The following is a 20218-nucleotide window of genomic DNA, read 5'->3' on the forward strand; positions in this document are numbered from 1 at the left end:
AATGTATTACATTTATAGAAAACTTAGTATACGTTATGTAATTCCATATACAGTGAAGTGTCAACCATACATTTCTCACATACTTATTTTACTTTCTTTTTTCGTCGCGAAATTAATTTCAGCACACTTAATAGTTTCGTAGATTTAACTTACATAGTATATTTATATCACTTATCTATGTGTTAACATTAATTTTATTGCCTAACTACTAAGTGTCGATCATTAATTTACAGCATAAAATGTAAAAATTGTATAAAACATTCTTGTTCTAAACATTTATTAAATTGTTATTGAACTTCTATGGGTTACCGTTTCTAAAAATATTGAAGAATAGTTCAAAACAATTGAGCATAATTAACCATTTTTAGAAATGCGCAGAAGTTTAAGTTAATGAATTGTTCACATCATGTTTTTTTTACCCATAGAAGACCAAATCAGAGGTCAAATTGCAACAGAATCAAAATGATGTACCCTGTACAAAAAAAAAAGTATAGTTGATACTACACTGCTTGTAGGTATCAAATTTTGTGATACATTAAGAATTTTGTACAAAAAGAATTCAAGTTGGGTTCGAACGAACTACGAGTGAACAATAATTCCTCGAATACTAATTGTAAATTGCATGTTTTGCTACTAATTATAAAATAGCACTGATGATAAATTAAAACGTTAGTATCTCTAAAGACAAATACTGAGAAAAGCGGTTCACTACTTTATTCGTTTACATTTGTCTTGTAAACTTGACACTCATATTCTTCTTTTATCGTATAACAAATAGAAATTGAAATGCAAGATAAAAGATCATTAAAAGTACAGACTTCATGGAAACTACTTCATTCGATACAAATAGAATTTTTGACTATCATTAAAAATACTGTTAAATTTGTTTGTTTTTGAATAAAATTTAGATCATTGTTTATATAATCTTATTACATATCCTAATTTAAACGGTCTATCCTTACACAAAATGTATATCACAAATATATATATATATATGTATATATAATTACAATAAATAATTCAAGAACGTAAAACTTTTACAAATAAATTAATAATGTATGAAAAAACATATTTATTTTTGAATGACATTACTAAACGTGTTCTCAAAAAATACATCTTACATTATCAGTTAATAGATCATTAAGTTGTATTTATTTTATTTTATGATTTTTCTCTAACAATGGCAGCATATTGATAAAAAATACTCTGGTATAAATTTCAGTGCTATGAATGTTAGGATGATTTTGTACTCTATGCATGGAATAAAACTATGTACAAAAATTTCCAACTTAATTCACAAAATTCTTAAATTTTCATTTTTGAATTGTAATTGTATTGTACATGTCAAAATATAGAGATGAATCTTTTTAAATTCATATAGAATTTTATATATAACTACTAGTTTTTTATTAATTCAGTAATAATCATTATATGTTCATTGTATTGCAACATGGAAAAGAATAAAATTTGTAAGATATTTAATAATAGTTTATGTGACTACAAATGGCTTATTTTTTAAATAACATTTTGGCTCACTTTATTGCACTTACTGTAAATCACATTATCGCTCTATATTTTACAAACATATTTGTTTAATTACCTTTGACTTTTTATGTTAAACAGTATTCAACAAATATTTTATTTCCATCTATTTAAACTATTTGATCTTCTCTAGCAAAGGATCACAATTTTTGCCAGATATTTGATATAATACAGATTGAAATTTCCTTATACCTCTTTCTATGTACATAATTATAAACATTTCTACATAGTTATTTAAAAATATTTTAAAATTTCTATGTGTATGATATCAAATAACAACATTATATTAAAACTTTGCTTCGTGCTCTTTTTAAATTATTTTATACAAATTCATTTGTCTAATAGACGAACGTTTACGAAAATCCTACAACCATATTCTGTGAAAGGAGATATAGAAATCACTATCGTGTCTTGTCTCCTATTAAATTAAATCTTATAAACATATTATATGTACAAATTACCTAAAATAATACTTCAATTTTCCCTTACCCTGTCTTTAAAATGCGAAAGGAAATATTGAAGCCGCCTCTATGGCAAGGACGGTAATGACGGTAAAGGTGGTGCAGGTGGTGGAGGTACCCCATGCTCTGAAGAAACGATGTCATCTATATGTTTGATCCAATCAACATACAAATGTGTTAAACTTTCAAGTCCTGCTACTGACATTCCTCGACAATAACGTGTATCAAGATAATGAAGACTTTTGCAATACAACTTAATAGCGTCAAGAGTATGATCTGTCAATTGTGAACATCCCTGTAAAAGTATGCATAAGTATTAATTTCCAACAAGTATCAGTTTTTAATTATAAAGATACCTGTATAATAAGCCGTTTTAATCTGTGCAATCTTTGTGCAAGGTAAGATATTCCAATATCTGATATGTTGTGACACTGATTTAAATTTAAATCTTCAATCGCTGGGTTATTTTTAGATAAATAATCTAGTCCCACATCTGTTATCTATAAAAAAAATATGATACAAATTGAAAGTACATACTTTTAATGAATAAGAATGTGGAATCGAATTTATACTTACTTGCTGACACTGGCTTAAATTTAAAATTTTTAATTCCAAAAATGCAAATGCATGCTTTAAACTGAGATCTGTAATTCTATTGCATCCAGAAAGATCGAGTTCTCGAAGACATTTAAGTCGAATCAAAGAAAATCCGGAAAATGTATTAAAATCTACTGGCTTAACAACGTTTTCACAGATTTTCATTACTTCTCGTTTTCGATTAGCATCGCGTACAATTTCTTCTTCGGCCCTTGACCGTAAGCTAATTCTTAATCTGTTGGATTCTGTAAATTCTGGTTCATGTACAACTTGAATTGGTTCAAAATGCTCATGGTTACCAGCATCCATACCAATCAAGCCAGCATCACTGACCTTATCACAATGGCTTATTTTTAATGTTTGTAAATGTACAAGCTCCTTGAATATCATCTATAAAAAATAAACTTACTTTTATATGCATGAGCGTCATCGCTGGTACAAAAATTTATGATTTACAGCGACTCTCAAGCTTTAGTAATTCCTGAAAGTTCAGGAAAATGATCAGATACATCACATGAAAAATACTATCTTTTTCTAATTGTGACCAATTCTTTTTTTTTCTTTATATACTAATAATAGCCAAGTGAAGAATGACGATTATAACTCTATTCTCACGCACCTGTATTGTTTTATTGGTGACACCACTAAAGCAATAATTAAGTTCAAGTAGTCTTAAGTTTGGAAAACATTTAGATATACATTCAATAGATTCTTCGTGAAGATTTAATGCATTTGCTGAGAGTATTTGTACTGTCTTTTTTTGTATGGTCTTTTTCATAACAGAATGTTGATCTGTAGGACCAAAATTGAAATTTTCAGAGTCGATATCTTGCTCCACATTACTATCGTTTATATTAGGATCAGAACAAATTCCAAGAGTAATACAGTCTCCAGTAAGTAGTTCATTTTCAGAAATATCAAGTTCTTTTAAATTTTTGAGTAACCGAATGTACTTTACACCACAGTCAGTTACTGCACGGCATCTTTTTATCCGAAGCGTCTCTAACTTTGTCAAATTCTTACAGATATGGAGTAAACTAGCGTCCGTAATACGCACGCAATAACTGAGGTCAAGAATTTTTAAACAAGTTTGATGCTGTGTTAATCCCTTAATTCCTTGGACAGTTAATTGATAACAACCTTGAAGCATTAAGGATTCAAGTTTTAAATCTTCTAAAGCAGCTAAAGTAGTCAAAGCCGTTCCATCGATTAAAGTATACCCGAAATTCAATCGTTTTAACTTGTATGCTTGTTGCCTGAGGTAATGTAATGCATTTAAAAACGTTAAAACTGATTGCGACGCATCAGGCAATGTTATATTTTGAGGATAAAATTTTTTATACAATCCACAATGGAAAGATATTTGACACCCCATGAGACTTAAGGATTCTACATTTGGACAGATGGCAACAAGTCTGTTAAAAAGAGCATCGCTCAAAAAGCGATTATACCCAAGGCTAAGCTCTTGAAGATTTTTAAATGTTTCTGAAAGTTCTTTTATGTCACTTTCATCCTCTAAGAGTCTTCCAGACATCAGACATTCCCGACAATCATTTATATGTAATACTTTTAGAGATGTGCAACATTTAAAAATTTCTATAAGTGCCTTTTCACTTAAGTCACAACACAACTGAAAATTAATATATATATATATAAATTAAGAAAAATGAATCTACGATAATACAATTTTGTATGTTTAATCAAAGTAATCATACCAATACAAGACTTTTCATACAAGGTCCATACTGATCCCAGATTGGCATGTTTCTTTTCAGTTCTACTTCTCTAAAAACAAAGTGGTAAAATGGTCGCATGGAACACTGCAATACTTCTATTATTTGGTTCAAATTATCTGTACATGGTCGACCCAAAACCAATACTTCTTGATCCACAAATTTCATTGCAAGAGATGCTTCATGCCATGTATGGTTGACTAGTCCTGCTGACATCCTATCTGATGTAGACAGGTATGACAGTATGTGTATAATTACCTACATATAAAATATACTTTTGTCAATAAACTTTTCTTTCTTAAAACATTTCTGGAAAAAAAGAACAAACAGTACTTTTACCATTAGCCTTTTTTTGTTAATTAATCATATTCTCAAGTAAATGATTTGTTTAAGGTTACCGTATACATATTTTTTTAAAGTAACGTAAAAGACAAAAAAAGCTATACAAATTATTAAGCAGTTATTTAAATGTAAAAAATGGTAAGAGGAGACTTACATCTATCGGTAATTGAATGTTATCGGTTTCTGTCATGTTACTAGTACAAGGTTTATTGTCAGATGTTATTGCCATAACACGATTTCAATAAAACAATGTGACAAAATCTTATTTTGTCGAATGCTATAATTGTTTGCAGATTGGAAGTTTTACTTCGTGGATTCACTTAAAACGTTCGCTCTAATCAGATCATTATTCAGATATCAGGTATGTTACAGTATGTTACGTTTTTACGACAGTCACGTGCTTTATGCGCATACCAAATTACGCTGTAGATATAAATAACATTTTTAAATTATTCTATATATAAAGAAATTGTATCAAATATATTGTTAATTGAATACTCTTTATTCCTTGTTTCTTCGTTCAATCATCATATCCCTGATATTCAATACATCCTCAAATAAATAATCTTTATACTAATTTTCACTAATAAATATAGGTTCTCACATCTTCTTCGAGATAATCTTTAAAAAAAAAAATATGCGTCAGTCTTCATATAAATGATTTTTTGACGAAATGTTAATTTTAATTACAGCATATACATATATACAAAGAGTTAATTACCACTGACGGAACTATTGATCAGCTGTACGACCAAAACAAATCGTTTAAATGGATTTGATGACTTACGTACCACATTTTACAGAAGCGCCAAATACAGAGGTCAATTACTGATTAATGATTCAATATGTAAACGATAAATCGATTTACTCATAGAAAACGACAAAAAAATAAATCCATCTTTTTTTATATCGTACAGCGTGCGCCAGTCATTGAACATAAGTGTAGGCAGCCGGTGGAACAGGATGAGTTAATGAATTTGATAAAAGGCAATTCACTTTGGGCAAAGTTGCAGCGTTGGTTTTTAAGACAACGTATAGTTTATCCGAAACATCCTTTAGCGCGTTTATGTCTGAAAAGTACAACTGCAGTGAATTATGAAATTTCAAGACATCTCAAATCCCACCCCTATATGATACATCCCTTCAGTTCGTTTAGGTAACTCTTATTTAATATTAATATATGAAAAATGAATGAAATACCTTTGAAATTTATAATTTTTCAAGAATTTTTCACTGTTTTACTTTTCTTAGAATCATTTGGGAATCTTTCATGACAGTATTCACGTTTATCGCCCTTGTAATCACTCCATTCTCCATTACGTTCTACTTTGAGAAATACCAGAATTGGCATTTACCAACTGACACAATGAACATAGTATTCGTATGCGATATTATAACGTGGTTCTTCACGGGCTACTACGACTATGGGACAAAAGTTGTAGTTCTTGATCCTAAAATAGTAGCACGGTAATTTGATCATCAACTCACCAGTACTGATTGCTAGACTATGCGCGTACTTAAAATTATGAAGAGAACGGTTACTTTCCTTGCTTTTGCAGAAAATATATAAGATGGTTCTTTGTGATAGATATTCTTACCGTATTACCTATAGGAGTATTTGATGTACTTCTACCCAAGGCAATTTGGTACTGCTCCACGTTCAACATGATGAAGATATTGCGCATTCGCAATATCATCGTTTACTTTCGTAGACTTCACGATGTTAGTTCACTACAATGATAATAATCAAAAGTTAGACAAGAACAAAAATGAAAAAGAGAAAATGTAACGGTAAAAGTCTTACATATTGAAACGACCTCGTGATTTCAGGTGTACAGAATAAGTTTCCAGGTGTATAAAATTTTAGAAACAACCATAGTTATTTCAATAGGTATTCACTGGGCCGCTTGTATGGAATATTATGTTCCGCTATCTGTTGAAAAATTGGGCACGATAAGTACACAGTTAGCGTTTGCTTTCATCTTATTTCAATCATACTTCTTCGTATATAATTTCATTTCATTTTTACTCTTCAGGTCTTGGATCAGGTCAAAGTATTTTATAAACAAAGAAACAACATTCAAAAGGTACCTGCTATGCCTGAATCGTGCAATTATCGCGATGGTTCGCTCTTCTCATTATTCGTCCATTAAAACGCCAGAAGACATCATATTGAACTTGATATTAACAATTCTAGGATTCATTGGAATCATGTATTTACTAAGTTAATAGTTTCTTCACATTAGAATGACAACAGTTAAACTATAGATTCGTAGATTTACTTCTTAATTATTTAACTACTGAATAACAATTTCTATTTCTTGATCTTGTAGCACAATTCTCTCAGTTGATGACAACCTTTCATATAACTATTAAGCGTCATCTGAAGATAATACAACAGCTGCAAGAATACATGCGATACAAGGAATTACCGCACTCCCTGCAACGTCGTTTATTAATATTTTATCACTACCGCAACAAAAGAGGCTTCGAGAGAGATACAAAAATTATAAACGAAGTTTCACCCTACTTGCGAGAGGTTTAATTTCTTTAGTACACCACTAAAAAATCAAACGATTACACGTTTTGTTATACGTTATTATTCAGCAATTATTCAACAAAATTGTAATGAAACACTCTAACAAGAAAAATCTTTTTGCAGCAATTAATTCTGCACAATTACTTGAGACTGATCGGCAGCGTGAAACTCTTCAATCATTTGCCAAAAACTGTGCTGGCACAGTTGACCAGCGTTTTACGTTCCGAGATTTACATGACCAACGATGAAATCGTTAAAGCTGGTACACGTGGCGAGGCTTTGTACTTTATTTCTTCCGGTACCGTGGCGGTCTATAACTCTACAGGCAAAGAGGTAACGTTAACATTATTATTCTCAACAACCTCGTCGACTGATTTCCTGTTTCTCAATCGTTTTATTCCACGAATGAAACTTAAAAAGGTTTGCCACTTGGAGGACGGTACTTACTTCGGTGAAATCGCCCTGGTGATGGATAGCGAGCATAGAATCGCGACGGTTATCGCAGTGGAGACCTGCGAAATCTGTTTGTTGCATCGCGACGACTTCCATCGATTTATATCTCCATATCCGGATTTGTTAAATCGTTTGCAAAACGTCGCCTTCGAACATTTGAAACATACCCTCACGCTTGACGAAACCTCGAATCTAGAAACCTCTGCTATGCCACAGTATATTAATATTAGTAGCATCAAAAGCAAACGAAATATCGATCACACTAAAACATGATTAAGAACAACTTTATCGTGTTCGTTAAGTGTTAAGGTAAAAAGTTTAGTTTTGTTGAGTAAACTTTATTTTGTTCTCGCGTTATTCTAGCTAATTAAATAAAGTTATTCTATATAAACAAAGTTACCATTCTACTATGTATTATAATCTAACAATGATACAAGCTTCTCCTTTTATACGGGTTCTTATAAGACTGCTGATAAACCGACATAAGTCTCCAGTGCTCTGGGTAATCAGCATCTCTGCTTCCATTCACCACGCTGAACGGAGGCGTCAAGGTATCTATACAAAAAGATCTCCTAGCGAAAGGAGTTCTCGGTCTCGGCACCATCATTTTACCATCGTTCCTTTTCTGACCATTTCCACCTTTCTCCAGTCCCAATGCCAAACCCACAGCCGATTTAGTCAATCGAGGATCATCCTTGACATTTTTCGACCCGCAAGCTGTACACTTTCTAAAGGATCTCCTCGATTGCGTCTCATCCTTCTTGGAAATGTTCACTCCGTTCAAATCTCTGCATAAACACTCGCAACAACATTTTTCCCTCTTCTGATCTTCTCCCTTGTGTTTGTTTCTAGGACGTTCCGTTTGGTCGCTCCCTGTTTTGCAACGGCCAGGACTAGCCTGATTCTTTACGGTCTCAACGCGAAGCGAATTTGTGGAGCTTTTAGACGCGTGTTCTACGAGTGTGAAGATAGCTGGCGCCAAACCTCCTTCCGAACCGTCGATGTGACTGGGTCTAGGTGGTTCGTAGACAGGATCTACCGGTGTCTCCCAACAGATAGCCAGATCCATTTTCGTCTTGGGCTCCTTGCACCCTAAAATTGGTCCATAACGTTTGTTCAAGTTCTTACGATCGTTTTTAGATACCTGTTCACAGCATTCACAGAGCCTTCCCGAAGGAAGTCGACGACAGGGTCTTGGGCAGGGGTTCTTGAATACAGAATCGTGCACTTTGTCAGGGAGAGGCTGATGCTGGAGATTCTCCGCGTGAAGTCTCTTCGCCAGAGCGAATTGATCGTAAGAAGATCGATGCTGCTCGGGTAACGGAAGATTTTTCTCCATTTCTCTTCTACTAAAAGATTCTGGTACACGTTTTCTCAGAGAGGACACTTTTAAATTTCCGGAAACATAATTTGGTTGACAACATTCGTGAAACTCGTTGCTTCTCAAGGCGACCAGCTTTCCTGGGCAGTGAGAGCAACACTTCTGAATCTTCATTTCCACCTCTCTTCATGTTCAGTTTGATGATATGGATGAAAGTTCAAGAGTTTAGAAAGTGGATTTGCCTGAACGCCACTATAAGAATGCCTTGGTTCCTAAATCAAAGTCGTTGTTTGCTTGACAACGGAACAGTTCGATAATGTGTTTCTACATAGCTATACAAAGATAGAATTGTCCCAAATAATTTCAGCTTTTGTATTGGATAATGATGGGCATTCAATATTCTATCTCTTGTAAAACTTAGATCAATTCATAATCCTTTTTCCTGTAATTTAATCGTTTGAATATTTTAAAAAATGCTGAATTTCAAATTGCTAATTTAAAACATACGTACGGTAGTTTTATTATTAGAGGGTACTAAATGAAACGAACAAGTTTCAAGGAATCTGCGAAGGAGGAAAGTTTCTGCTGCAGCCAGCGATTCTCCGTATCGTTACACAATACAATGATGAATACATTTGTGTACCTATAGCGGAATTGCTAAGCGTGTCTTGAATGGGGAATCACCGTTGCGTCGATGGGAAAATACACTGACAATGAATCTCTTTAATAACGCTCTACCCAGGATTACAAATTTGATCCGTTCCCGTTTCCTTCCGAGTACAATAAACACAGTATTCTTTAGGGGAAACGCGCTGATACAAAGACTTAATCTTGGAATTCGTCCACGAGCTTCAACAAACAATATATAATTGCCGTTCTCTGAAATCAAGAAAGTATTCATTAACATGAACTTCTTTGTATTTTATTATTAAAAAGTGAATATTTATTATGAAGTTATATAAAAATTGAATTCAAAAAGGCTTCAAAAGATTTTCTTCATTTTTTACTGAAATCATACACACTACCCTGTTTTATTAATTTAATGTTAATTGTTGCATATTATTTATAGAAACATATAAAAGATGTTGCAAGACTCCGTTGCCATACCCCTTCTACTGGTTTTAAAGCCTTGACAGAAAGCACGTCTTGAAACTTGCTCTGGGTACAAGCACATGGCAGTAGCACGCAACTCGCGGACTCTAAGGCTGAATATACACTATCGGTTCGGTCTCGGTCCGATCTCGGTCCGGTAAAATATACTCCAATGTAAATCTTATGAGAGCTCCGGTCCAGTCACACTTCAGTCTCACTCCGATTTTCCTTCGATCCCAGTCCGGTCCCGATTGCTCTCGAAGAATAGCCACTTGAGCCACTTGTTCGGTTCGCTCTCGGTCCGGTCTCGATTTCTCACGAAGAATATTTTCCTGGAGCGGGACTCCGCTCCCTCGTTTGAAACGCATTGTTTTCTCTTTGATTCTAAATCACCTGTACGTTGTACAACAAAGAAACAATGAATCGTGCGTGATAAACGTTTTATAGAACAAAGAAGAATCTGAAGTGAAATTTATATTTCCATTCTAAACTATTAATGTCTACTATCTGAATGCTTTTCTGCATGAAATATTTTTGAATGGCTGCAAAACAGTATAAGCATAGCTGAAACCACATAAAAGAACAGAGTGTTGCCAGACGCTTCGTGACATTTTCATGACATCATGACATCAGCTAGTTCCGATTTAATGAATGGAAGTTCGCATTCTATCGATCTGCATGCTGGCAAGCAGATCGGTTTCGGTTAAACTCGCCGACAGTTCAAAGCGAGTACGTAAGCTCGTTGTTTAAAAGAAAGGCGAAGTATACGTGCTGCAAACAACGCGTGTATCGCGTTAGCATTCAAGAAGGGTAGATAATCCAAATCGCAAACTTTGATTCTTGCAATCATGTCTGACCTTTTTATTTATTTCTCTTCGTCGCATCGCAAGGGAATCACGGATCATGCCAAACAGAAGAAAACTGTTTTGTTCAACAACATCTACCGCAAGAAACCATGCTGAATCTTCCTGTAAAACATTAAAAACATATGGATATTAGTTGAACGTGCAACAAACTGTGAATTAATGAACAATGACTGAACCAAAAGATAAGAACGATGAAATTATCTTCGTGGACGAGGTGGCTGATGAAGTATTAGAACCTCTGACCGACAAGTTGGAAGCGACGATCACACCACACTCTGGTTCTATGTTAGAGACAGACAACATAAACAATCCACGGCCAACTTCCGGATCTGAGATCGACGACTCTGAATCGGACGATGAATTGTCAAGAAAGGTTGATCTGGCAGGCGAAGATGCTAGCTCTTCGCAATGGATACGTTTCCACCGGCATAATTGTGCTTTAGACGGCAGAAATCTATTCTTTCCGCCGCCACCTGTTTCAACCGCACCTGACGTGAATGTCTATCAGTATAAGAAAACAGTTGCCCAAGGGATGATGGATTTGGCTCTCGTGTCGGCCAATGCGAATCAATTGCGCTATGTTCTGCAAACTGACGGCGGACACTCATATTATTATCCATCCCTAGTTATGATAAGTGCCAGCTTGTTACTGCAGATTGCTGTGGGTATAGGACTGATTTGGAACAGCAGGTATAATGTGAAGAACGACAGTGAAATGTGCAAAGCTGTAAGAGCCAACAATTACACTGTAATTGGTATATTTCTGGTGACAATTTTGAATGTTTTCATCTCATCATTTGGTGTTATTGATCAAATGACTGCTGCAACTACATGATCCAAGGACCGCTAGTGAAAGCCTGCGACAAAGGACGAGGCGAAGCCACCGCGAAGTATGTATCACAGATTATTTTTTATAGCATGAATTATTGCCTCGTACAGAGGAATACACTGTTGTTCAATATTAAGGCAAATATTTCTAATAATAATTTAAAGAATACATATCTAATAATTTCAATTTTACATTACAGAGAGAGGAGTAGCGGCTGGCGTCGCCCGGATTAATAGCTATGGAATATTGGTATAAATGAAATAAAAATTATTTTACACTTTTTAGTGCATTTCGAAGTCGGATTTTTTTTTGTTAAAAATTATTTTTTTTATTTTTTTATGCAAATCAAACTTGAATGGAAGAAGGTATTGATTTCAAAATATCTTTTAATTCCTTAGACAGTTCTTCCTTTCTCTTAGACAGATCTTCCATATCTTTGTTTACTTCAGCAGAAATGTCTGTTAACCAATTTTCCATTTCTTTATTACTGTCTTGAACTTTTAATAAACGTGATACACATGTAGAAGGACAAGTTTGAGCAGCCTCAGATTCATTTTTGAAAGATGAACTTTCAAATCTTTCCTGTGTTATATAATGTAATAAGGAAATGAATTTTGAAATTTCATTCCAATTAATGTCATCTAAATTGGAAGTTAGAGATTTATTGTGTTCTTCAACTACGGTGACCTGCAATTTTTATTATCATTGCTTAATTATTTTTTGCAATATATGTGATATGTAAGAATAAAATCACACTTTTATTATTTACCATCCATTCAAAAAACATGTGTTCTTTCTTTAACCATTTCATATGTGTATCTAACAAACCACCAATAATGTTTAAATTCTTTAAATATCTTTTATCCTCATTAGAAGGTGCCTTCTTATTAATTGTTGATATACGTTTTATTAATGCTAATTCTGATACACTGAGATGTGGTAAACCACTGACATTAATACTTGCAGCATGAGCTTTGCTTACTAGCTTAGCTTTTTCAGAAATTAACTCAGATATCTCTTTTAGATTGTAATTTACTTTACCATTTAAGTATAATACATTATTTATTTGTGCAATCAATGACTTTGGTACATTGCACTCTGTTTCTTTTTTCTAAAACATAAATAATCTAGTACTTGTCATATTGTAGTCTAATTTACTTTATGCTTGGCTAATTACTTCTGAGTTATTCGGATATGCACACTCTCTTCCCAGTACACTATTGGATAAATTTATTCTAATAATAACATTTAGAACATTTTGTGTTCCAAGAAGCCATGCAAATGCTAATAATAATTGTCTGTTATTTTTACTGTCTCTGTTTAAAGCATAAAACTCTATGGCTGGATACTGTAAATATGCAAAATACAATTTTGTTCCCCAAATAATACCTAAAAAGAAACTGAATTTGTGAACAAAGGCCATTATGAGAAACAATTTGGAATGAAGTATTAATGAAATTTACCATACTGTTGAAAATCAATTTCGATTTGCTTTTCTCTCACGGCATGATAACTTAAAGTATTTAATGTTTTCCAGAATTCCTCAATCTAGAGAGTAAAAAAAAGAACAAATCATCGAGTTAAAATTCGTCATTTTATGAATGTTTGCGTGCCAAACATTACGTAAAGGTTATACGATACTGCGCACGACACTCACGATATTTTCGGCTGTACCATTAAATTTTGTCAATCTAAAATATTCAGGTTTCATTACGACATTGATCGATGAATTTAAATGCTGACATAATAGTGATAAAACGCTTTTGATATCAGACATTGTTTTAGAATTTGAATTCAGCTATTTTAACATAGGTATCTCGCGCGTGGTGATTTCAGCTGATTCAGCGCGCTTTTTTTCTACCTAATTAAAATATTACAAAGTTCGATTTAGTCTCGAAACGAATTCAGTTTTGATAAAAAAAGTACTTTGTCTTAGTAAATTGCTTGAAAACTTCTCCAATCATGTTGTATAATATAAACCTTTCAGTATAATTCTATACATTTTGCACTCACGGTGCACTGAATGCCTTTTATTGTTCTCCAAAATGGTATTGTTTGAATCACAGAACCGGTTAACTGCTACTTCGAGCTTTTCAAAAATAAAGAAAACTTGCTACATAGCATTAACAAGTGGCAGTGACTATTTATAGGCTGTTAGCAATGAATACAGTTACCTGCCGATTTCCTTGTTGAGACGCACAACCGTAATTACGCCAGCGATAATCACTGCACTTTTATCCTCGCTCAGGTCAGAATGCAACACTTCCTTCTTATAGACTATAAACCAATAAAACCGACAGTAACACACCTGTAAAATAGTATTGTATTTTTAGATTTTTAATTATTAGATTTCTCGCTTACAATTTTTAAATTAAATTTAATATAATGTTAACTCTTATGTTAGTTAAATAAACACCTCCATACAATGAATTATAAAAGTATTGCAACGTCAAGTTACATTGTTATAATAATATTTAAGTATTGAAATATTATTATAAATATATGTAAATATTTGACGCGTAACTTAATAAGAGGAAAAATATCGTGTTATCGTGAAGGCATGCTACCATTTAATAATGGCACCTTTAATAGGTAATGCCATAAAACCAGTACAATGGTATTAATTACCCAGTGGCAGCCAGCTTATTATCCCTTAACCTGTCAATTCCATCACATTACGTCCCTGTTTATGAATCCATAGTGCACTGTGAGAACCTCCTACCCCGTCCCCTGGGATACTAAGCTTACGATTACGAGCCGTTAATGTGACGAGTTGACAAGTACCGCGGCTGGTACGCAGGAACGGGTCAATCGCGTACGATCGGCCGAACGTACAGGATCGTCTAACGATCTATCACTGATCCAAGTTTTGTGCTCTTTGCTATTCTTTTGTGGTCTAATATCATTACGTATAATATCAACTGTCTGTTAACTTCCAAAGTCTCAAACTTCAACGAATGCAAAACAACCAACGCATTACAGCATTATCAACTCGGAAGAGACGTATAAAATCTTTGAAAACACAACGATCACCTATAAACAAAATTGAAAAATAAGTGTCATTTCAGTGTTCGTGCAGTGTGCGTGTTTGCGTGGGTGTATATGTGTACGTATGTAGTAAGAACCAACGTAGTAATTAATAAGTGTAAAAAAAATGCGACGAGGATGCGACGATCTGACTATAACGCTTTTCAAATTTGGCCTTTTAACAGTGCTGGTAAGAAATCATGATCTTTCTTTTTTAAATATTATGTTAAGTTGATTAAACACAATGTTGCTATCCATGCTCATTTATGTGTTTTCATTCACCTGTATAGAGTGATGGTCAGTTTTTAAAAACTTTTTAACAGTTGTCAAAGTTTTTAATTCTTATATCTGTTAAAAGTATCTGCCAACAAACAACATTTAAAAAGAAAATGATTGGAATGTTTTTGAACAGATATATGTACATTGAGAATAATAATGATATAAAAGAGATTCGGATGTAATCATCACGTACCGGTAGTGTGATGCTTCTTTGAACGTTGTGTGCATCGTAAAACGAAGTCTGAAATTAGCGTACAGCCTAATCGTATTTACGTAACCCGTCGAGACTCGTTATCGTCGTGTAACACTATCCAAGCAGTCAGGGTAAAGTGTCAAATTGAATGATCGGTTTCAATGGTTTATTATAAAGTCGACGACATTCTCGTTCGATCCAATTTTTCCAATTCCGTGATTATTCCCTGAATTCTGGGTTTTTTTCGTATCGGTTGTGTATGGAGCATTGCACCTGATGAAGTAAAAAATTGTAAATTAAATTGTTTATTTACAAGGCAAGAAGAAATGACAATAAATTATTTTAAAGAAATGTTTTTCCCATTTAGAAAATTTTTTTATATACTTAGAGATTTTCGTGATTAACCGCGTAAGAATAAGCAATACACGTGCATACTTACTTTATAAATATTGATATCATTTCGATTCAGTGTTTAATTGTCGGAACTTAATAATAACTTCTTCGAAACAATGAAACCTGACTTTTCAAATATGATAATGTTCTTGGTATCCGTTTTAAAAATAGATCGTGTAGTATAAATTAATATTTTATATCGTATACAATTTATATAGTACAACAATACGTATGGAAACCTTGTACTTTTTTATGTTATTCCGTTCATTACTAGAACCCATTTACACTTTAAAAATATAGTGTTCAAAGAATACCTTAAATAATCGTTGATTATAATAGTGTTCGCGCTTATCTCAACCTGACATCTTGAGTGACGTCTGCAATGAATAAAAGAAGAACAAAATGTAATAGAGACAGAGAAGTCTTACGAAGAAAAGATCACTTAATCTTCAAACTCGTTATTCAAATAAAAAGTAAGAATAAGTACAAGTTACATACATTACGTGGTGTACAAAATAAACACATCCGTGCAATCTATTCGCGTAATCGAGATTATTGTTTCATTGCCTTTGAGTATTGTAATACTTACTTGTTTTACTGTTAGCGGCATGTTTGTTACTTAACAAGATTTTAGTAGATTTCTATTTCTTTTTTCAGGCAGCACAGTGCATTTTTCCCTATCCATACCATCAAGCCGGTCGTGATGATCTTGAAGACCTTATAAATGAAACTGCTGAAAATGTTGAACAGTTCAACCTCAAAAGAATTCGCAGAAATGTCTCGAGGCATCAAAATACACGTATGTTTAATATACCTTTTTAAATTTCAGACTGAATCTTCCATGTTTCGACAGAAAGAAGGTAACGACAATTTGTTAAACGGTTGAACAGCTTAATCGGTAAAGTAGATACTTTCTAACGCGGGAAAGACTTTTAAAATTTAAATTTCTCTTTTCGTTTTTCAAAACGTCGAATCTGATACATTTTATTTTTGAATTATTTAAAATATGTAATTAACTGTTTTTCCATTAGACCGGCCATCACCACGAGCGAGGCAGACAGATTTTGTGTTTCCCGAAGAAATAATTGTACCTGCTTGTAAAGGGTCCACGTATTGTGAAACAGTGGATAATTATCCGAAAGATGCAGTAAATCGGGCGATTCAACGAAACGAAAGTATTAAATACTTAGAAAGTGTAGATATAGTAAGTATCGCATTTTTTTAGATGTACGGCGCTAATGACACTTAATTAACAGTATGTTTTACATGTTCACAGATTGATTTATCACCTGTGGAAGAGAGGATAGGTCAAACAGATGATATATCTCTCTGCATGTCCATGGTATGTATCTGTTATAAAAAATAACTTTTCTTTTAAAAACAAAACTCATTTTAATTCTAAAATATTCATTGCTCCCCAGGAACACCTTATATATCCTCAATCAGCTAAAAATAAAGATAACGAATGGAAGTTTGTTGCAAATCAAGAAAATTTGAAACAGGGTGTACGAATTGAAAAATGTAGGTGAGTATTGTGGTAAAATGGTTATAAAAAGAAGGAAAAACTATTTAAGCACCGAAAAATTTATTTATAAAATTTTGTAATATTTACAGCAGAGAGAATACAAGTTGTACTTCAATTGGAAGTCTTGCTGCAGGTTACAGGACAAACTGTAAGCAAAAATACGTTTACAGAGAACTTGCATCGGTGACGACAAATGGTACAATCGCTCCGGATGTATTTATGTTTCCATCAAGTTGCTGCTGCCACGCATCGTTTAATGGAAATGTACTCACAAGAATGGGTGTAGACATTGTGGATCAGAGAAGTCAAATGACACTTATTAAAACGCGAAAAAGAAAATGAACATTTGAATCAATGTTACAAAGAAAATGAAGCTCTATCAGAGCATTTACCATTATGCCTTCAACTCTTTGAGAGTTTCTGAACAAATATGCACTCACGGCATAATCATTGTTGGCCAAAATCAAGTCACCATAAACGTTCCATAGATTGGAGTCTACTGTTACAACATTATAATATTAAACATCATTCCTTTTCGCTCTCGGTAATTTAGTTTTTAAGCATAACGATATATAATATTATATGTATATGTGTATATATATGAATACACTAAAAGAAATATAAGTTTTATGCGAGATAATCTACCAGCTTAGCTGGAATATTTAAACTTAGAAGTGATAAGGCTCGTAGATGCGATGATCCATGATTTATGGATGGTCTGAAACAGGCACAGATTTGTATCGTGGGATACTGTGTGATATGTTATAGTCATTGAGGTCAATATTGTGATTTTTTAACTTAAGAATACCTTTTTATATCTGTTTTCAACAATAATAAATATTTTTTCACCAAGCAAAACAATTAAAATCAAGGGTAATATATTTGTTATCCGTGAAGAAAAATATCAGCTGCTTATAGCTAATATTTTATAAATTATAAAAATAAATATATGTAGATCGTTTGGTAAACGAAAAAAAACATATTTTGCTTCAGATAATTAATAATCTCAGTTTGCAAGTACACAAAAATTTATTCGTACATATTAAATACAATGCTTACAGCTATATTGTAGTTCTTGTTCTGACATAAGATTTTGTTCATGGTTAATTGTACATTAATCTTTATATTTTTGCCGAAATTTCGAAAATCTAAATAAAATACAATGTACAAGGGAGTAAAAATCTATTGAAACAAGGTTACATTTATGTGTTACAGTAAGTTTATTAATTTATACTACTTCCGAATAATCTTATACTAAATAGATTGTACAAAAATTTTGTAGACGTCACTGCCTCTTTTCAATTTTTTTTTTTTTGTATGTTTTTCCACTGGTTCATGACCATATCTCTAAGAGATCACAATTTACATGTTTAAAATATAACAAACAATAGCTAGCATAATTCACGAGGTTTAATAGAGAATGGTTATAGACTAGGTGAATACGTATAAATTATCTTTTTCATTCCCTCAATTTTTTGACACATCTACATTCCAAAAGTTACCTAATGTAGGTTTATACACCCTATTCGGGGGTGGTTACAGAAATAGGAAAAATGGGCCGTGCTTTGTGAACGTGGACGTTCATCGTATATACGCTAAAATATTTATCCATTAGTCAGCACAGGTGAACTATGCAAAATACATTCTTTCGTTTTTTTTTTTTCTTTTTACACAAGTACTACTAACACAGAGTACTTACATTCTCACTTGGAAGTATAAAAACATTATCTAATACTTATTAAGGATAAATCTAGTACTGCAAAAATCGTACCCATATCAAAAAACAAGTAAATATGATTAACGTGCGATATAACAATTAATATGTTAGTATGGTATCATATATATAAATATATGTATATCAGTAAACGTCGACTTTTTAACTGGAAGAATAAGTGTATGTTATAAAGAAAAATGCACCTGTAAAATGTTACGCATTATATGGCAGTTTCTGTTTCTATTAAGTATCCAGTCTTTCTATGAAAATGCAGATTTGAATAATGGGAAAGTTAAATGCACCCTGTAACTATAATTTCAATATTGAGTGGAAAATTATTCTTGCACAGACTATAATAATTTTCGTCATATCGTTATGAACAGCAGTATTGCAAAACTTAATTTTGTCTGATTGTTAAATGTGTTCAAAATGTTTCCTAAGTAGGCTTTTAAATAGTTGCATATGCGTTTATCTTAAGGAACACAAACATTGTAAGTATTATAAACTCAGTCATTTTCTTAGTCCTGTTGCATGATTGTTTGCAGGCCAGTCTAAAAGTACTTTATAACTATTTTCAACATGCCTGAAATAATAATAATTTGGTTTTTTTCTTTCAAATACATTAATCAATATTCTTGAAATACTGTGATACGTACCTTAACACTATATGCATTGTCATAGCCCCCTTTCATTTGCATCTGTGCCTGAATATTTGACAATTGTGCACTTGTCATATCAAGATCTCCACTGCTAATATGTCCAGTATGTCTAAAATTTGTAGGTACTCCTATCATACTACGATCTATCCTTAGCCTTTGATGTGACCTCTGTCTTCCATTACGTGTTCTTGGTCCTTGTTGTGTTAAACAGCAGGAAAAACACTGTACCCAAAGTTCTCCACTGCCAGCCATTGTTTAATTGTATATAATGTAAAATCTAAAAAATCTAATTGAATATTTCTTAGAACAGAAACTTTGCAAATATAAATCTCAAAAAATTGAGATATGTATATATAGCCTTAAATTGATTAATAGAAAAATGTTTAAGGTCAAAGATGAACCAAGTAACTATTGAACCCTGTGTGAAATTATTTCTTTAATATTGTTATAATGGTTAACAAATATTATTAAATATCAAAGGATTATTTGAAAACAAGTTTTATAAATCCAATTTATATATATCATCGCGTGAATGAATCAGACGTCCACACTTACCAGGTCGTCAAGTGATCGTACTGTCGTTTGGTCTAACCTTCGGGATGGCTTGAAACTCAAAGGCAGAGAGAAGCAAAACAAACATTCCCTTTTGATCG

The 20218-nt window shown here is 32.9% G+C and overlaps 7 protein-coding genes and 1 long non-coding RNA gene across 18 annotated transcripts; 3 read left to right on the plus strand and 5 right to left on the minus strand.

Moving 5' to 3' along the window:
• Positions 1–418: 418 nt before the first annotated feature.
• On the minus strand, positions 419–4918 carry LOC114877364 (dynein regulatory complex subunit 6). 5 transcript variants are annotated; one of them, XR_003789561.2, is made up of 7 exons: positions 4830–4913; positions 4316–4591; positions 3220–4230; positions 2580–2990; positions 2360–2503; positions 2004–2298; positions 419–1919 (listed from the first exon to the last, which is right to left on the minus strand). XR_003789561.2 is itself a non-coding variant. In XM_029189857.2 (7 exons), the coding sequence occupies exons 1-6, from the start codon at positions 4902–4904 to the stop codon at positions 2071–2073; spliced, it is 2145 nt and encodes a 714-aa protein (XP_029045690.1). In that variant the 5' UTR covers positions 4905–4913; the 3' UTR covers positions 419–1919; positions 2032–2070. The 5 variants fall into 5 exon arrangements, 4 of the variants coding, with proteins under 4 accessions (XP_029045690.1, XP_029045689.1, XP_029045691.1 ...); XM_029189857.2 differs by having other exon boundaries at positions 2032–2298; XM_029189856.2 differs by having other exon boundaries at positions 419–1960; positions 2032–2298.
• Positions 4919–5402: 484 nt separating this feature from the next.
• Positions 5403–7940, plus strand: LOC114877371 (potassium/sodium hyperpolarization-activated cyclic nucleotide-gated channel 1-like). The gene is made up of 9 exons (XM_029189878.2): positions 5403–5495; positions 5593–5831; positions 5927–6142; positions 6235–6397; positions 6506–6639; positions 6712–6899; positions 7009–7214; positions 7338–7547; positions 7635–7940. Exons 1-9 carry the CDS (start codon positions 5445–5447, stop codon positions 7938–7940), a joined length of 1713 nt encoding a protein of 570 aa, XP_029045711.1. The 5' UTR covers positions 5403–5444.
• On the minus strand, positions 6035–6999 carry LOC123987920. Its single transcript, XR_006829530.1, has 4 exons — positions 6767–6999; positions 6480–6608; positions 6274–6406; positions 6035–6126 (listed from the first exon to the last, which is right to left on the minus strand). It is a non-coding gene; the product is annotated as an uncharacterized LOC123987920 (long non-coding RNA).
• A 40-nt stretch (positions 7941–7980) lies between the features above and the next one.
• On the minus strand, positions 7981–11253 carry LOC114877368. Of its 3 annotated transcripts, none has more exons than XM_046286255.1 (4): positions 11190–11253; positions 10096–11048; positions 9500–9867; positions 7981–9430 (listed from the first exon to the last, which is right to left on the minus strand). In XM_046286255.1, exon 4 carries the CDS (start codon positions 9160–9162, stop codon positions 8089–8091), a length of 1074 nt encoding a protein of 357 aa, XP_046142211.1. In that variant the 5' UTR covers positions 9163–9430; positions 9500–9867; positions 10096–11048; positions 11190–11253; the 3' UTR covers positions 7981–8088. The 3 variants fall into 3 exon arrangements, with proteins under 3 accessions (XP_046142211.1, XP_046142209.1, XP_046142210.1); XM_046286253.1 differs by having other exon boundaries at positions 11123–11215; XM_046286254.1 differs by having other exon boundaries at positions 11137–11214.
• On the plus strand, positions 11055–12065 carry LOC114877370. Its single transcript, XM_029189877.2, has 2 exons — positions 11055–11836; positions 11975–12065. The coding sequence occupies exon 1, from the start codon at positions 11113–11115 to the stop codon at positions 11779–11781; it is 669 nt and encodes a 222-aa protein (XP_029045710.2). The 5' UTR covers positions 11055–11112; the 3' UTR covers positions 11782–11836; positions 11975–12065.
• Positions 12066–12079: 14 nt separating this feature from the next.
• On the minus strand, positions 12080–14496 carry LOC114877367. 4 transcript variants are annotated; one of them, XM_046286251.1, is made up of 8 exons: positions 14404–14496; positions 13950–14083; positions 13789–13864; positions 13433–13636; positions 13239–13323; positions 12953–13164; positions 12545–12886; positions 12080–12462 (listed from the first exon to the last, which is right to left on the minus strand). In XM_046286251.1, exons 4-8 carry the CDS (start codon positions 13550–13552, stop codon positions 12121–12123), a joined length of 1101 nt encoding a protein of 366 aa, XP_046142207.1. In that variant the 5' UTR covers positions 13553–13636; positions 13789–13864; positions 13950–14083; positions 14404–14496; the 3' UTR covers positions 12080–12120. The 4 variants fall into 4 exon arrangements, with proteins under 4 accessions (XP_046142207.1, XP_046142206.1, XP_029045702.2 ...); XM_046286250.1 differs by having other exon boundaries at positions 13756–13864; XM_029189869.2 differs by having other exon boundaries at positions 13702–13864.
• A 305-nt stretch (positions 14497–14801) lies between these two features.
• Positions 14802–18577, plus strand: LOC114877369 (protein spaetzle-like). Of its 2 annotated transcripts, none has more exons than XM_029189875.2 (6): positions 14802–14992; positions 16325–16466; positions 16699–16871; positions 16944–17009; positions 17089–17192; positions 17282–18577. In XM_029189875.2, the coding sequence occupies exons 1-6, from the start codon at positions 14930–14932 to the stop codon at positions 17532–17534; spliced, it is 801 nt and encodes a 266-aa protein (XP_029045708.1). In that variant the 5' UTR covers positions 14802–14929; the 3' UTR covers positions 17535–18577. The 2 variants fall into 2 exon arrangements, with proteins under 2 accessions (XP_029045708.1, XP_029045709.1); XM_029189876.2 differs by having other exon boundaries at positions 17089–17188; positions 17282–17467.
• LOC114877337 (CDC42 small effector protein homolog) lies at positions 18203–20212 on the minus strand. Its single transcript, XM_029189784.1, has 3 exons — positions 20121–20212; positions 19563–19851; positions 18203–19489 (listed from the first exon to the last, which is right to left on the minus strand). The coding sequence occupies exons 2-3, from the start codon at positions 19815–19817 to the stop codon at positions 19481–19483; spliced, it is 264 nt and encodes an 87-aa protein (XP_029045617.1). The 5' UTR covers positions 19818–19851; positions 20121–20212; the 3' UTR covers positions 18203–19480.
• Between the last annotated feature and the right edge of the window lie 6 nt (positions 20213–20218).

This window comes from Osmia bicornis, chromosome 6, assembly GCF_907164935.1.
Source record: "Osmia bicornis bicornis chromosome 6, iOsmBic2.1, whole genome shotgun sequence".
NCBI lineage: Eukaryota > Metazoa > Arthropoda > Insecta > Hymenoptera > Megachilidae > Osmia > Osmia bicornis.

What these genes read in the sequence shown, in the direction of transcription:
- LOC114877364 (XM_029189857.2), bottom strand. Translation starts at nt 4,904, where the DNA reads ATGGCAATAACATCTGACAATAAACCTTGTACTAGTAACATGACAGAA. An exon ending in ATTTAAGCCAGTGTCAGCAA is followed by an intron (nt 2,504 to 2,579) that starts GTAAGTATAAAT and finishes TTTTTTTTATAG; the next exon opens with ATAACAGATGTGGGACTAGA. An exon ending in TAAAACGGCTTATTATACAG is followed by an intron (nt 2,299 to 2,359) that starts GTATCTTTATAA and finishes ATACTTTTACAG; the next exon opens with GGATGTTCACAATTGACAGA.
- LOC114877371 (XM_029189878.2), top strand. Translation starts at nt 5,445, where the DNA reads ATGGATTTGATGACTTACGTACCACATTTTACAGAAGCGCCAAATACA. An exon ending in CAGAAGCGCCAAATACAGAG is followed by an intron (nt 5,496 to 5,592) that starts GTCAATTACTGA and finishes TATATCGTACAG; the next exon opens with CGTGCGCCAGTCATTGAACA. An exon ending in TTTCACCCTACTTGCGAGAG is followed by an intron (nt 7,215 to 7,337) that starts GTTTAATTTCTT and finishes ATCTTTTTGCAG; the next exon opens with CAATTAATTCTGCACAATTA.
- LOC114877368 (XM_046286255.1), bottom strand. Translation starts at nt 9,162, where the DNA reads ATGAAGATTCAGAAGTGTTGCTCTCACTGCCCAGGAAAGCTGGTCGCC.
- LOC114877370 (XM_029189877.2), top strand. Translation starts at nt 11,113, where the DNA reads ATGACTGAACCAAAAGATAAGAACGATGAAATTATCTTCGTGGACGAG.
- LOC114877367 (XM_046286252.1), bottom strand. Translation starts at nt 13,552, where the DNA reads ATGTCTGATATCAAAAGCGTTTTATCACTATTATGTCAGCATTTAAAT. An exon ending in ATGGTACAGCCGAAAATATC is followed by an intron (nt 13,324 to 13,432) that starts GTGAGTGTCGTG and finishes TTTACTCTCTAG; the next exon opens with ATTGAGGAATTCTGGAAAAC. An exon ending in ACATGTTTTTTGAATGGATG is followed by an intron (nt 12,463 to 12,544) that starts GTAAATAATAAA and finishes TAAAAATTGCAG; the next exon opens with GTCACCGTAGTTGAAGAACA.
- LOC114877369 (XM_029189875.2), top strand. Translation starts at nt 14,930, where the DNA reads ATGCGACGAGGATGCGACGATCTGACTATAACGCTTTTCAAATTTGGC. An exon ending in TTGGCCTTTTAACAGTGCTG is followed by an intron (nt 14,993 to 16,324) that starts GTAAGAAATCAT and finishes TTCTTTTTTCAG; the next exon opens with GCAGCACAGTGCATTTTTCC. An exon ending in CTCGAGGCATCAAAATACAC is followed by an intron (nt 16,467 to 16,698) that starts GTATGTTTAATA and finishes TTTTTCCATTAG; the next exon opens with ACCGGCCATCACCACGAGCG.
- LOC114877337 (XM_029189784.1), bottom strand. Translation starts at nt 19,817, where the DNA reads ATGGCTGGCAGTGGAGAACTTTGGGTACAGTGTTTTTCCTGCTGTTTA.